Raw genomic sequence first — 13,875 nt, 5'->3', positions numbered from 1 at the left:
CTTGAAGCAAACAGATTGCACACCCTGTTTTACTTTATGGCGGTTGTCCCTATAAGGCATCTTACTCTACCAATGAGCATCTTTAAACTCATCTGGAACGACATGGAATACAGCCTGTTCCGCAGAATGAATGCCTGGTTTCTCTATATAGAAGACATAGAAGATCCCGAAATAGACACTAACCTGCAGTTCTATACATACGACACCTTCTATAACCCGAAAACATTCGAGTTGGCACTTTCTTTTAAGCCAACTGCCAATCTAACAGCCACCGGTGTTAACCAACTCCTAGAATGGGTGGGCCTAGGGTTCATCCATGTTGAAAACATAGACATTTATCCAAACACCGCCAAAAGCCTTCTGCCTACCATCCAGGCCAAAAAAGACTGGACGTTTGTAGCTGATAGACTAAAGTCCTTAAGAGTTGAGGGGAGGGAGGCCAAGCTTACACACACCTGGAAAGAGGATAAGAGGGTAGCCGAATTGCCCGACCTAACCCAACCACCATACAACGAGAGAATGATCTACTTCATTCCCATTACTAGCTACAAGGACTGGGCTAGTGGTAAGTTATGTGACAGTCTGACCCCACCCGCTGCAAGGATCCTCCCGAAGAACAACTACGACCAAGCAGCAAGCTTCCGCTGCCCCGTCTGTTTAGTTGAGGAAAATGACTGGGAAAAGGAGAGAGAGGCTTCTTTGGTATGCATGTTTGAATGTGGGCATTGTGTGTGCGCAGTGTGTTTGGATAAGCTGTTTGGTGCGCCCGAACACACCACCAATCCATACTATGTTAAATGTCCTTTATGCAGAGTGGATGCAACACCTAAATCAGTTGCATTACTGACAAAAAAGACGAACAAAAAGATGCGCCTTATTGGAACGACCATTGCTAGTTACAACCTAAGAAAGTACTATGTCAAACAGTACCTCAGCATGGAGTTTGAGGGCGTAGTTCGTCCATCTCTTAAAAGAAAAAGAGAGTCTAATGGTACAAGGCCTAGGAGGGGTGGTGGCAACTCCAAAACACTTCCAGGCACTTCATCCACAGGATAGTTTAGTGTTTGGCCATGATCCATACCCCGAAATAACCAGCCACAATCAAATAAAGACAACTGGCTTGTTTTTACGCCCCTACACCCCTCACCCACAACCCGGGGTGCTTTACTTTGTACCAAGCCTAAACCCAGACACTTACAATTTATTTTTAAAGTTGCACTCTTATTTCAAAAACCAACCCATGGTTGTTTGTACACCCCGAACAACAATCCAAAGACAGCTCAGAGGGGCATAGACAGACACCCCACTAGGCACGATGCCCAGGGGTTGGCTGGTTTCTTATCCTTTGGCCCCAAAAGGTCATCACCATCTTTGGGGTTTTTCTCTTTCTTATATAGGTGGGCCAGGCTTATTTGATTGGTTTGTTTTTATCTTAGATAATGGCATCAAGAGTTTTATTTTAAAAAAATGTGGAAGATAGCATCATTTCTGCTAGATACTTTTGTTGCGCCTATTCTTCTTCTAAATGCAGTGTATTTGGACGAGTTTAGCCAAGGTTGGTTCCTTTTCAGCCATCTTATTTCCCCCCATCGCTTATGTTGGCCTTGTGTGCTCGCACGCATATTCTATATAGAAACAGAAGGCCATCAAAAGGTTGATTGCCCTTTATACAGTTTAGATCCCTGGATTAAGGAGGGGCATATTGATTATTGGGTGTTGGTTGGCTTGTGCCGCTTTGTTTACTATTACTGGATCAACGTCACATGCCTTACTGTGTTGGTGCGTGGGCTGTTGTGGGTGTGCTCCCTGGTGCCCACTCTGCTATTCCCTCCCAGCTTTCTATACGGGATCACCACCCCGTTTGTGATCTGTCTATTCACACCCTATCTTCTGTGGGCATTGTCCCAGTCTCTGGTCAGCCTGCAGGAGAGGATTACTGGGTTAATGTATGGGCGCTTATTCAGATGCGAGGCGTGCCCTACGCTATGCCTGGCTACAATGCCAATCGAGTTGGGCTATTTTCTTGTGTCGGTGATTGTCTATGGCAAGCCTGTTTTTGCCAGATTTGAACAAATCAAAGACGTATCGCTCTGGAATATTATATTGGCGCCAATGAAAAATCCGTTACCAGCTTTTGTTCTTTTTTTTCTTGCCCTTAGATTGGGTCTCTGGCTCTATCATACTTATTCCTTTAGGAAGCAGCATTGGGCCGAGTTTAAGGACAGGCTCTGTCTGTTGGTCATGTTAGCGATGGCAATAGGGGTTGTAATAGGGGGCATATTCCTAATTGTAAGCCTTGCCGCCCATGTTATTGGTTTTTGCAGCATATTAGTGGGGTGAAGGGCTTTTTGCAAAAAGGTGTATTGACAGCCTGTATGTATTTGGCACTATGTATGGGTTAGACAGTTTTTTGGACATTCCAGCAATTTTCCCCAAAGACACAATCGTTGGCAAATGAGAGATGTTTCGATGATGTTGCCCGATACACCTTTCATTTGATTCGCGCCAATTGGTGTTTGGGATAAGAAGACCTTACCTTCTAGGCCTCCATCTAGGCTTTTGTGGTTTCATTCACACTGCTAATAAATACGACCTTTGATTTATTTTGACCATAGGCTTGGGTATCCCATAGGCGTATCAAAAATAACCATTAGTTTAGATCTAAGAGTCAAAGTCAAAATTAAGATCACCCTCGCTGTCAACTTCACCGTCAACTTCACCATAAACTTCAACTTCAGGCTCGGGTGTGGTGAAGATAGTGGTGGGGTCTAGTTTGGGGGTGGTGGGTTTTGGTTTGGGAGTGGTGGGGTTTGGTTTGGGGGTGGTGGGCTTGGCTTTGGCTTTGGATTTAGGTTTGGGCTTGGGTTTGGGCTTGGATTTAGGTTTGGCTTTGGACTTGGCTTTGGGTTTGGGTTTTGGGGTGGTAAGCTTTTTTGTGGTAGGCTTTGGAGTAGTGGTAGGTGTGGTAGTAGGTGTGGTAGTAGGCTTTGGAGTAGTGGTGGGTGTAGTGGTAGGTGTGGTGGTAGGTGTGGTAGTAGGCTTTGGAGTAGTGGTGGGTGTGGCAGGTGTGGTAGGTGTGGTGGTGGGTATATCACCCACTACTGGATCATCATTGGAGGTCACAACTTCTGTAATGTCTGTACCCGCGCCCATTGTCCAATGTGTAACGTTTGCTGCTTCACCGGTGTAACCCGCACCCGTGGCGCTTGAAAAGGTGGTTGTGTCTGTTTCTGCCGCGAATAAGTCTGGGGTATTGCTGAAAAGATACGTGTAGGCGTCAGTTGGCTTTTCGGTCAAAGAAAGATCTGATTTGGTATAGCTGTGCTGGCTTCTGGCACTTGTGCGGTTAGTGCTAATAATACCCTGCTGGCTTGTGTGGGCCCATAAGAACATGCCGCCAATGGATGTGGCAGCTATAAGTATCAAAAACACCAGGCATACCCACAGTTTCCTCCAGGTAGGCGTTGGTGGCCGGTTTTCAATAGCCAATGCCCCAGGCTGTTTTATGGCCAGATCTACTTCTAGTGATAGATCAGCCAGGGGGTAGAACGCAGTGCTTTTTAGTGGGAACTCTCCATAGTATGGAAATGGGTGAGGGGCTGAGGAGTCTAGGGTTAACGAGGTTGCCTGGCATAATATACTCTCGGTTTGTTCGGGGTGATTGTTAGATAGTGGCATGTGTTTTAGTTGCTTTTGTGTTCGTTCTATATACCTAGCTGTCTATGCCAATTGCGTGGTTGAAAGGTTACATCCCGAAGATCTTGATCTTGCGCGGGCTGTGATGGTGTCACACTGTACAAACACACCAGGCATTGCCACACACCACCCACATCCCGAACACAAAAAACAATCAGCGTTTGATCTTTTGATTGTGTTGGTCTATTTATAATACCAACACAACAAGGAACAATGAGAAGAAACCTAGAAAACAAGAAAGAGAGGCCTATTTTGTTTTTAGTTGCAGTTTTCCTGGCCCTAGAGCTTTTGGCAGCTTCCATCCCTGAAAATATGCCAGAGAAGGAGCCATCTCTTTTCATGAGAGTTGTGAAAAGGTGCAGCTTCAGGAAAGACCGACTGGTGGTGGCTTATAACCCCAGCTCTACCTCCTCCGACTCGAGCCAAGAGGCCCTGGATTCGTCCAAGAATGCGGCCAAACACACCCGAAACAACACAAAAGCCATAGTTCGGGAGCTAGAAGAGTACCAGTTCCATGAACAGCTTGCAAGCACAGGTAAGGAAATGCCCCCGCTGTCCGTCTTTGGTCCCGAGCCCGATGAGGAGGTGTGGAAGATTTTGGTAGACTTGGTCGTCTTTAGCGACCTCGAAGACCAAAAGACAGCTGTTGATAGCAACATTCAAACACCTCGCAATCTGCTTGTCAAGAAACACCAAGAAATCTTCCTAAGACACAAAGCCTTCTCCTTTAGCAAGGAAAAGAAGCGAGCAATGAAGAAAGCGTTCTTCCAGCAGTTCTTCCTCCCCCCAGTCGACCTTGTTCCCCACCTTCCCAGCCCCACAAACAACCACGCACTCTCAGACTTTGACACCAGCAGTAAGTACTACCCAATGCTCCAAACAACCATTGGTCTCTGGAAAGCACTTGGACGAACCACGCCCCTCCACCCAAACCCTTCCCCCGACACCTCCCACTCTCTGAACAGTCTTATCGCCCTCAACAAGCCCTTTATAGTCCCCGGGGGAAGGTTTAGAGAGATCTACTACTGGGACAGTTTCTGGATAGCCAAGGGCCTGCTCCTGACAGGGCACGAGGACATGGCCAGCAGCATGAAAGACAACTTTGTTCAGCTCATTAGCTTGTTCGGGTTTGTCCCAAATGGGAACAGGTGGTACTACCAGAAGAGGTCCCAGCCCCCATACTTCCTTCAAATGCTCACAGACTCCCGCGAAGTGCTGGAAGACCTTGCAGCACATGCAAAAAGACAAATGCTCGACCCTGAAAACAAAATCAGAAAAGAGATTATCAGAGACATTGGCAAGATCAAAAGGGCCAAGAGCAACTCAATGCGGATGCTCAAAAACGGGGTCAAGTCCTTCAAACAGCCCAAGACACAAACCCACTTCCCCGATCTAAGAAAGTGTGTTGCAAGCGCAAAAATAACCGACAAACAGCTTAGCGCCGCCAGAAAAGAGTATGACTTCTGGACCCAGGAGAGAGAAGTTGCGGTTGTGCCCGAGAACACCACCCACACACGAGCCTACCTCCTTTCCGTCTACAGCACCGACCAGACCTCTCCCCGCGCTGAAATGCTTAAGGAAGACCTGGAAACACAGTTCCTCTACCAACAGTACCTTGACGCCTCCCAAAACCAAGACAGCGCCACCCCAACCATCTTCAAAGACATTGTGGCAACAACAGAGTCTGGGTGGGACTTTTCCAAGCGCTGGAGAGAGTACTCCCCATCCACTAAGCTCTACGGATTCCCCGCAACAACCCGCATTGTGCCTGTCGACCTGAACGCCATCCTCCTCCGCAACGAGTGGACCCTAGCTGAGATGTACACCCAAAAAGGCGACATTAAGCAAGCTGACTACTTCATCAAAAGGGCAATAAACCGGGCCCAGGGAATCGACGAGCTGCTCTGGGACCAAGAAGCATACAGGTGGAGAGACATCTTCATAAAAAAGCTAGAGGGGCCCAATGACTCGTCCCAGGTAGTTTACATCAAACAGAAAAAAACAGATGATGCCTTCTACCTCAGCGACCTTTTCCCTCTGTTCATGAACGTAGTCTCCGACCCAGACTGCTTTGTGCTCCACTTCAACCAGCATCATATGTGGCAGGCAAAAACCTTCCTCCCACTCACCAGCTCACACACCACCCCCCATAAAGCCAAGAAGCTGTCCCCTAGCCAGGTTAAAACCACAGAAGACGCCTTGATCTCACAGAACAGCAAAAACGACCAGTGGGATGGACACAACATCTGGCCCCCTCTGGTCCAGCTAACCATTGAGTATCTCATCCGTTCCAAGAACATAGAAAGGGCCCTTCTGGTTGCCAAAGGCTATGTTGAAGAAATGAACCGCCGGTACAACGAAATGGACCAAGAGGGTCTGCCTGAGAAGCTCTCAGATACACACGCCCCAGGTGAGTACACCATGCAAAAGGGCTTTGGCTGGTCCAACGGTGTTCTGCAGTGGATATGTTTTGTCTTTGGTGATGCATTAGATGCACAGTTCTAGTACTAACCACTCTTGATCAAATAAGCATTGGCACCTTGTTTTTGATCAAATAAGCTTCGCTACTATAAAATAAACACCAAAATAAAGAACACACCACCACACCCTCGTACCACACCACCACCACAGAGACAGACACATCGCACCACAAAGCACCATTTGGTAATATTATTCATTTACTTCATGCTTATCGTTACAGCCGTAGCAGTAGCTCGCTGCCTCCTTGATTCCGACAGGCCTGGCCCCTTACCCCAGCCACCATCGTCTTAAAAGTCTTCATCGTCTGCCTTGAACCCTTGGATTTGTGTTTGTCCCGCGCCTACGAATGCTTTCTGGTACTCAGAGACCCTCTTCTCGAAGAAGTTGGACTTTCCTCGCAGCGAGATGTACTCCATAAAGTCGAATGGGTTCTGGGCGTTGTATATCTTTGGCTCGCCAAGCGAGAGAAGAAGCCGGTCAGCAACAAACTCAATGTACTGGCACATAGTATCGACATTGATGCCAATGAGAGAGACGGGGAGAGCCTCGCATAAGAACTCTTTCTCAATTACAACGGCCTCTTCAACGATTTTCTTGATTTTATCGCACTTGTTGTTTAGGTGCGAGTGTAGTAGGCAAGCAAAGTCGCAATGAAGGCCTTCGTCTCGGCTGATAAGCTCGTTAGAGAAGGTTAGCCCAGGCATAAGTCCTCGTTTCTTGAGCCAGAAGATAGCTGCAAATGACCCGGAGAAGAAGATGCCTTCAACACAGGCAAAGGCCACTAGCCGCTCTGCAAAGCTGGCCTTAGCATCTGATATCCACCGCAGCGCCCAGTCTGCCTTCTTTTTTATGACCGGGATGTTCTCAATGGCATTAAACAAGAAAGTCTTTTCGCTCTGGCTCTTGATGTACGTGTCAATGAGTAGGGAGTACATCTCAGCGTGGATGTTCTCAATCATAATCTGGAAGCCGTAGAAGCATCGAGCTTCACTGATTTGCACCTCAGAGGCAAACCTTTCAACCAGGTTTTCATTAACAATTCCGTCAGAGGCGGCAAAGAAGGCGAGGACGTAGGAAATGAAGTGTCTTTCGTTGGCGTTAAGCTTCTCCCAGTCAGCCATGTCTCTTCCAAGGTCGACTTCTTCTGCGGTCCAGAAACTAGCCACTGCGTTTTTGTACATGTTCCAGATGTCGTAGTACTGCACTGGAAAGATGACAAATCTATCCGTGCTCTCTTCTAGAATAGGCTCTCTCATTAGTTGCTTCTCTTGAACTGCCACTGGGGCTACTGTAGGTTCCATCTCTGTTCTTGGTTCACTTGTTGTTTCTGTCATGGAACTTTTTTTGCTTCTCTATTTATACTTTGAAATGGCGGGCGCGGGGTCTGCCAGCCCGGTACTTTTGAAATAGTGAAGTTTCCAAGTATCAGGGCGGGCGATGGATGTATAAGATGCATCTGCGGCCACTCGTTCTTTGGCGCCCCCAAACAAGGGAGAAACACTTCCCAGCCCCCCCTCTCAACCCCCGTGCGCTAAAACCCCAAAACTCAGCCAAATATTTTAATTATGGGGAGAGAAGAGTACTCAGCAGTTAGAAAGATTCGGAAAGGTCTGGTCGAGGGGTCCGAAGAAGTGTTCACCCGTCTTGAGAAATGCTTGGAGAACGGAACGCACATTCCAGTTGAAGTTTTATCCTCAGTGATTGAACACCCCAAGGTTTCAGGGCCCACCAAGACGCTGGCCATAAAAATGGTGGTTGAAGCCTTGAAGGCAAAAGAGGCGACCAAAGAGGCGATTGGGATGGTGGCTACTATAAAGTTTGTCTTTAAAGCGATGGAGCTTGTGAAAAACGACACAGAAACGGTGATTATGCTCAACCAGGAGCACGTCCCAGAGTGCACCGAGAGAGTGATGGAGCTCTTCTCACAAATGGCTCTTTCAGCTGCAACGGTGCAGCTTAAGGACCGGGTGGTTCACGTCTTCATCGAGTGCGGAGTGTTTACCCTTTTAAATGCCTGGAATGGGCCAGACCTTCTCAGGGTCTATGCAGGCGTCTTCCACCGAGAAAGCCCAAGCACAACCTACCCAGCGCCTGGTGCACCCCCCACGGTGGCACCACATGACTCAACGCCATACCGCATGCACGTGGAAGAAAAGATTGCTGGAATTGGCACAGTGCTCGCGCATCGCCGAATACCTTCCCTCTTCCACCCCCGGGAGGTGGACATGACCCGGAGGAAGCGCCCGGGGATGTATGAGGACATTCTTCTTTTCCAGGACGACTACGGCATCTTACACGGGGCCTTGGCTGGGTGGTGCAATGAAAAGGGCGACTTAAAAGGGGTGGAGTGGGCAGTGGTTTGGTGCATTGCACACCTTGCCAAGCACTTGGAGAAAGACACGACCTATGAAGCCGAGGGTCTCTTTTTGCTGGGTCCTTCGTTCCACTCCGTTCTTATCAACACTCTGGGGGCAGGCACCCTGGAGGAGCTGGAGCTTATGGGGGCATACATGCACCTGATTAACCGGGGAAGAGAAAGCCGGCACCCAACGCTCAGGGGGGTGTCTGCCGTGGCTTCTCAGCGACTTACATCCCAAAACAGTAAGTTTTTCATGTCCGTGGTAAACAGCCCAAAGTCGCCGTTAGAGAATAAGGTGGTTGCTGTGCAGTGTTTAGCTGAGCAGCTTAAGGCCACCACCGAGCTGGAAAAAGCCGGGGTGCACAAAACCATTGCCAAGAACGCAGTTGCTTTATTGGAGATGCTTGAGGTGCACCCGATTGGGCGGGCGGTGGAGCATCGGCAGAGCATTCTTTCTTTGCTCGGGGCCCTGGAAGAGGTCCCTCTTGCTCTGTACCGGCCCAACGCCATTGTTCTGGTCTACTCGGAGGTGGCTGCTAAGGCCGAAGCTCTGGCCAAGAAGGAAAAACAGTGGCTTAGGATGTATATGAAGAGTCTTTATAGTATCTACCACACAGACACCCACGACCGCATTTTAGCCGGCCTGGGATTGGGCTAAGATGTTTTTCGGGTTTTCGGGTTTTCGAGATTTCGGGTTTTCGGAGTTGTGGGTTAGTTGAAAAACCTGAAAATCTTCTCACCAGCTGTTTTGCCCACTGCAGCCTCTAGCCGGGCCTGTGTAGAGGTGGCTATTTCAAAGATGGTGTTGTAATGCGATAGAAGAGAGGCAAGAATGCGGTCTGTCATCTCAGGAATGGCTTTAAGCGTGTTTTCAACATCAATGTCAAGCTTTGTGGGTGCTGGTGCTGTTTGGGAGCTTTCAGGTTTTGACGGTTTTTTTAAAAGATAGTCAATGAGCATGGAAGAGGCTTTTTCGCTGTTGGAAAAGAAAATTTTGACAGTTGGGTTGTTCCTGATGATCTCCACCACCTGATTGTTGAGATTGAGATAGACAAAGTTGTTTTCAGCATACTTTAGCAGACTCATGGTGCGGGTTAGCTCAGTGAACTCGATCAGCAGATAGCCATCCTGGTAAAAGTGCGTAATGCTCTTCAATTGCTTAATAATTCGCCCGTTTTTTAGGGAGACAACCAGATCGTCTATCCGCTTTCTTTCAATGAAGTAGGTTCCGTTAGCAACATAGTCTCCATGTTTTAGCCCGGAAAAGTTAAATTTAACAAGTCCGTTAAAATGCTTAATCAGGTAAACTGGGAGGGATGCTCTAGTCTCGTGGAGATCAATTGACAGCACCCGCCCATTTGAGTTAGCTGGATCAATAACAAAGTCTTTTTTCTCTATTGTAGCTGGGCGGTTGCTTTTGATGCCAATGCCCGTGGTAAACGCATTCTTTTCCTCGGTTATGGAGGAAAGAAACTCAGTTTCCTTAATGCTTCCCTTGATGGGGAGGATAGAGATGGCAATGTCTACGTTTCTTCCGAGCCAGTTAGATTTGTAGATGAGTGCTCGCCTGAGGATTTCAATTGGATGGTCCAGAAGCACCAAATGCGGATTCTTCTTCCTGGACAGATACTTGAACACCCTTCGGAGCATGCACGCTGACTTGGCTGTTTTTGGGTGGCACTGTGCTAGGTCGTGGCTGTTCTGCTGAAAAAAGAAAAGCGTGCAATCGGAATATTTCCTAATAAGGCCATCAACGGTTTTTTCTTTTAAAGACTGTTTTTCAGAGAGAGACATCTGCTCTACTACATGGAGAATGGTCTCAATTGAGCAGTGGTTCAGCCACATCAGACAGTTCCTGTACCTGAAGTGCTTTTCATTCTCGTCACTCACCCGCCCATATATTTCCTCAAGCGCTCGGTGGTTGGCGGTATCACTTGTTATTTGCTGGAAAAAGAAGAGAAACTTTTCCATGTTGCTGCTGTAGACCATTTCCAGCGCCGCTCTTAAACTCCACCCAACCCTGTCTATGTACTTGGTGAACTGTTGGTGCCCTGGAAACTTGTCCAACTTCTCAAGAAGGTTGCAAAGCTCGGCCTGGATGATTGTCCGAGAGCTCCCAAGAACAACCCTCACTTCGTTCACAGGAAACCTTGAGATTGTCCTATCTACGTTTTTGTTGAATATCGGATACATAAAGATCCCTTTTGAGGGAATACTTGCACTGGAAATAATCTCTGAAAGAGTTACCGTGCTACTGTGGATGTAAAAGACGCTAATGGAGCAGCTCACCCCGAAAAGAACCCCGTCTCGGATTGAGGGAGAAGAGTGGAGAAAAGAGTCCCCAAGCAGATAGATAACCCGGGTGCCGGCCTTAGAGGTAAAGCTTTCCGTGAGAATATCGGTGAAAAAGATCCTTTCTGACACAAATACACACCTGCCCCCATTGTAGACCCTGTCCCTGTGGGGCGTCTTATCGTTGATCGTAGTCATTCGGGGGTTTTGTTTTCCTTTTCGGGCTTTTTCGAGTTTTTCGAGTTTTGCAGGTTTTCGGTTTGCAGGTTTTCGGGACGGCTCATGGGTCGCGAGTGTTTCGGGTAGGTCATGTGCTTCTTTAAACAGTGCAAGCAGAGAGGTGGGGCCTTGTTTCGGGACTGTGCCGGCCTCCGAACACATCTCCCGTGCTTTTTGTCTTCTGGCGAGGTAGTCGATGATCACGGCTGGAGCTCCAATGATGACGACTCTTTCCTCTGAACGGGCGACGAGCAGATCAAGAATCATCTCCATACGAGCCCCTTTGAAGAGCATGTGCACCGAGCGTGTCGACCCCAAGGCCTCGCTAACAATCGCCTTCTCGTAGCCGCGCATGTGAAAATATTGCTGCAAGCAGTCTTTATTTGTGCTAGGCACTAGGCATAGAGCGAAGCCGGCACATCCTCAAGCTTGGTTGCCTGGACCTTCTCCTTGGCCTTTACAAAGTCCACCATCGTGACCTGCTTTCTCCTTTCCCTCAGAGCAAGCATCCCGGCCTCCGTGCAGATAGCTTTAATATCGGCACCGCTTAAGTCTTCGTTGGTCCCAATCATGTCGTTAAGAATAACGTCTTTAGCAAGCGTCATCCTTGAAGTGTGGATGCTGAAGATCTTTCTCTTGGTTTGAATGTCAGGCACCGGAAACTCTATCTTTCGGTCGATGCGCCCCGGCCTAATCAGTGCTGGATCAAGGGTTTCTATCCGGTTAGTTGCCATAATGACCTTTATCTCGGTCGAGGTGTCAAAGCCGTCAAGCTGGTTGAGCAGCTCCAGCATAGTTCTTTCAATCTCTTTTTCGCCACCCGATCGGGTGTCATACCTTTTGGTTCCAATTGCATCTATTTCATCAATGAAGATAATCGCTGGCGCATGCATCTCGGCAGCCTTGAAAAGCTCGCGAACCAGCTTGGGCCCGTCTCCAAGGTACTTCTGGATAAGCTCCGAGCCAACAATCCGCAGAAAGGTTGCGGACGTCTGGTTGGCCACCGCCTTGGCCAGGAGCGTTTTGCCCGTGCCCGGGGGGCCGTAGAGAATCACCCCCTTCGGGGGCTTGATCCCCATTTCGTCATAGAGCTCGGGGTTGGTGAGCGGCAGCTCGACCGCCTCTTTTATCTCCTGGATCTGAGCCTCCAGGCCGCCAATGTCAGCATACGTCTCAACGGGAGCCTTTTCAAGCTTCATCACGTTCACCAGAGGGTCGGTTTCCCCCTCCAGAACGCCAACCACCCCGCTTTCTCTTTGGTTGAGAAGAACGGTGCACCCGGGCTCTAGAGCGTCCCGGTCCACAAACGAGTAGATGGGGACGTAGTACTCCTGCCCCGTGCTGCTGCTAACAATGGCATGGTTTTCGTCAATGAATTCTTCAAGCGTGCCTATGTTCATGGGGTACCCTCTAAACTTATCAACAGCGGCTCGGTCACTGGAGAAGACGCCTTCCTCAGGAGAGGCACTGTGGAAGACAAGGATGCCTTCTTCAAGCGCAAGATAGTCTCTTACTTTTTCCATTTTGAGGAGGCGTAGCTTGCACTTGTTCTGTGGAAGAATTTGTGGAAGCTTTGACAGGGTTTCAGGGCCTCTTGCACGCTTTCTCTTTTTAAGGTTCAGGTTCTTGGGCATCTGGCTCTGTGGCTGCTGGGAGGGCTTTCCTGCTGACGATTGCTGCTGGCCCATACTTAAACAAATTTTAATTATTCAAATAGGGATGCAAATAAACAAGCCAACCAGCATAAACGTTATCCTCCAGTGCCTGGGGTATGACCCCCTGCTTGATCTGTCCCTGGCCCCCCTCTCAGAGTTTGTTCGGAGGAATAGTCCTTTTGTGGCCATGGAGGTGCTCAGAAAAAGAGGAAACTTTGCCGAGGCACAGGCAGTCTGCCAGCGCAAGTACCAGATAAGGAGCCACCGGGCGACTTCGTACATCCTGGAAAGCGTCATTCACTACATCCTTGACGGAGACAAGGAAAAAGCAGCCATTACACTTGCAGAGACCGTACTTACCCAGGACTACCCGTTCCTGGTCAGGCTGCAAATGCTTCTGGAGGGGAACGTCCTGGGGAAAACGCAGCGGGTGGTCCAGGGAGAGCACTGGCTCCAACGGGCAGTCACATACCTCGAAAGCACCTTTAGCTACGACATCCTTTCTACCGCATGCATCGTGCAAATAGAAGCGCTCTCACGCACGCTCGAGGAGGCAGAAGAGATACTCTTTGCGGTAGTAAGACACACGGATGAAGCGTACCTCAACACCGCCGAAGACTTTAGACACATCAAAAGCCTGGCCAAGGTGCTTACTAGGAAGGGCCTGTCAACCCTGGCCGCAGAAAAGGTCTACATCCGCAAAAACCCATACACCGACAAACAGGCCCTCATTGAGTACTTCAACAACAACCCGGACGACGTAGAAACCCTCCAACACGTTCTTGAGCGGAGAAACATACCCGAACTCACGGCCCTGGCCTGGTCCAAGGAGGCGTACACCCCGGCCATGATAGATAGAGAAACGGTCTTTACAGCCTCTTTTTCCTGGGCCCACGCCAACCCCATTGCCTCCAAGTCGCACGCCATTAGGATAGTCGCCAATGCGCCGCTCCAGGCACCTGTCAACGCCCACTCCAAGACCAAGAGAGCCGCCCGGGAGCCTGGTGCACTCAGAAAGCTGGGTGCTAGGAGATCAAAAAGAACCTCAAAGTCTAAGCAATCCCGGGATAGCGACCCAAACCAGCTAAATCTGGACGAGTACTCAGACCTAGACCTGGAGCTGGAAGAGTATATTGGCCGTTAGGTTTTTCGGGGTTTCGGGTTTTGTGGGGT

General features: G+C 49.0%; 9 protein-coding genes across 9 annotated transcripts; 5 read left to right on the top strand and 4 right to left on the bottom strand.

Moving 5' to 3' along the window:
* Window positions 1-1,056, top strand: NEDG_02072 (uncharacterized protein; the record flags this gene model as incomplete). The annotated part of the gene is made up of 1 exon (XM_067689490.1): window positions 1-1,056. A coding segment is annotated over one exon (1,056 nt), but the record flags the coding sequence as incomplete, so codon positions are not given.
* Window positions 1,057-1,467: 411 nt separating this feature from the next.
* On the top strand, window positions 1,468-2,340 carry NEDG_02071 (uncharacterized protein; the record flags this gene model as incomplete). Its single annotated transcript, XM_067689489.1, has 1 exon — window positions 1,468-2,340. One exon carries the CDS (start codon window positions 1,468-1,470, stop codon window positions 2,338-2,340), a length of 873 nt encoding a protein of 290 aa, XP_067545762.1.
* Window positions 2,341-2,661: 321 nt separating this feature from the next.
* NEDG_02070 (uncharacterized protein) lies at window positions 2,662-3,678 on the bottom strand (the record flags this gene model as incomplete). Its single annotated transcript, XM_067689488.1, has 1 exon — window positions 2,662-3,678. One exon carries the CDS (start codon window positions 3,676-3,678, stop codon window positions 2,662-2,664), a length of 1,017 nt encoding a protein of 338 aa, XP_067545761.1.
* A 231-nt stretch (window positions 3,679-3,909) lies between these two features.
* On the top strand, window positions 3,910-6,201 carry NEDG_02069 (alpha,alpha-trehalase; the record flags this gene model as incomplete). The annotated part of the gene is made up of 1 exon (XM_067689487.1): window positions 3,910-6,201. The coding sequence occupies one exon, from the start codon at window positions 3,910-3,912 to the stop codon at window positions 6,199-6,201; it is 2,292 nt and encodes a 763-aa protein (XP_067545760.1).
* Window positions 6,202-6,464: 263 nt separating this feature from the next.
* Window positions 6,465-7,511, bottom strand: NEDG_02068 (ribonucleoside-diphosphate reductase subunit M2; the record flags this gene model as incomplete). The annotated part of the gene is made up of 1 exon (XM_067689486.1): window positions 6,465-7,511. The coding sequence occupies one exon, from the start codon at window positions 7,509-7,511 to the stop codon at window positions 6,465-6,467; it is 1,047 nt and encodes a 348-aa protein (XP_067545759.1).
* Window positions 7,512-7,742: 231 nt separating this feature from the next.
* On the top strand, window positions 7,743-9,194 carry NEDG_02067 (uncharacterized protein; the record flags this gene model as incomplete). Its single annotated transcript, XM_067689485.1, has 1 exon — window positions 7,743-9,194. One exon carries the CDS (start codon window positions 7,743-7,745, stop codon window positions 9,192-9,194), a length of 1,452 nt encoding a protein of 483 aa, XP_067545758.1.
* A 53-nt stretch (window positions 9,195-9,247) lies between these two features.
* On the bottom strand, window positions 9,248-11,401 carry NEDG_02066 (DNA excision repair protein ERCC-4; the record flags this gene model as incomplete). Its single annotated transcript, XM_067689484.1, has 1 exon — window positions 9,248-11,401. The coding sequence occupies one exon, from the start codon at window positions 11,399-11,401 to the stop codon at window positions 9,248-9,250; it is 2,154 nt and encodes a 717-aa protein (XP_067545757.1).
* A 41-nt stretch (window positions 11,402-11,442) lies between these two features.
* On the bottom strand, window positions 11,443-12,735 carry NEDG_02065 (26S proteasome regulatory subunit T2; the record flags this gene model as incomplete). Its single annotated transcript, XM_067689483.1, has 1 exon — window positions 11,443-12,735. The coding sequence occupies one exon, from the start codon at window positions 12,733-12,735 to the stop codon at window positions 11,443-11,445; it is 1,293 nt and encodes a 430-aa protein (XP_067545756.1).
* A 31-nt stretch (window positions 12,736-12,766) lies between these two features.
* NEDG_02064 (uncharacterized protein) lies at window positions 12,767-13,846 on the top strand (the record flags this gene model as incomplete). The annotated part of the gene is made up of 1 exon (XM_067689482.1): window positions 12,767-13,846. One exon carries the CDS (start codon window positions 12,767-12,769, stop codon window positions 13,844-13,846), a length of 1,080 nt encoding a protein of 359 aa, XP_067545755.1.
* Between the last annotated feature and the right edge of the window lie 29 nt (window positions 13,847-13,875).

The sequence above is a fragment of the Nematocida displodere genome (genome assembly GCF_001642395.1).
Source record: "Nematocida displodere strain JUm2807 chromosome Unknown 12, whole genome shotgun sequence".
Taxonomy (NCBI): Eukaryota; Fungi; Microsporidia; genus Nematocida; species Nematocida displodere.
This window is presented reverse-complemented; position numbering and strand designations above follow the sequence as displayed.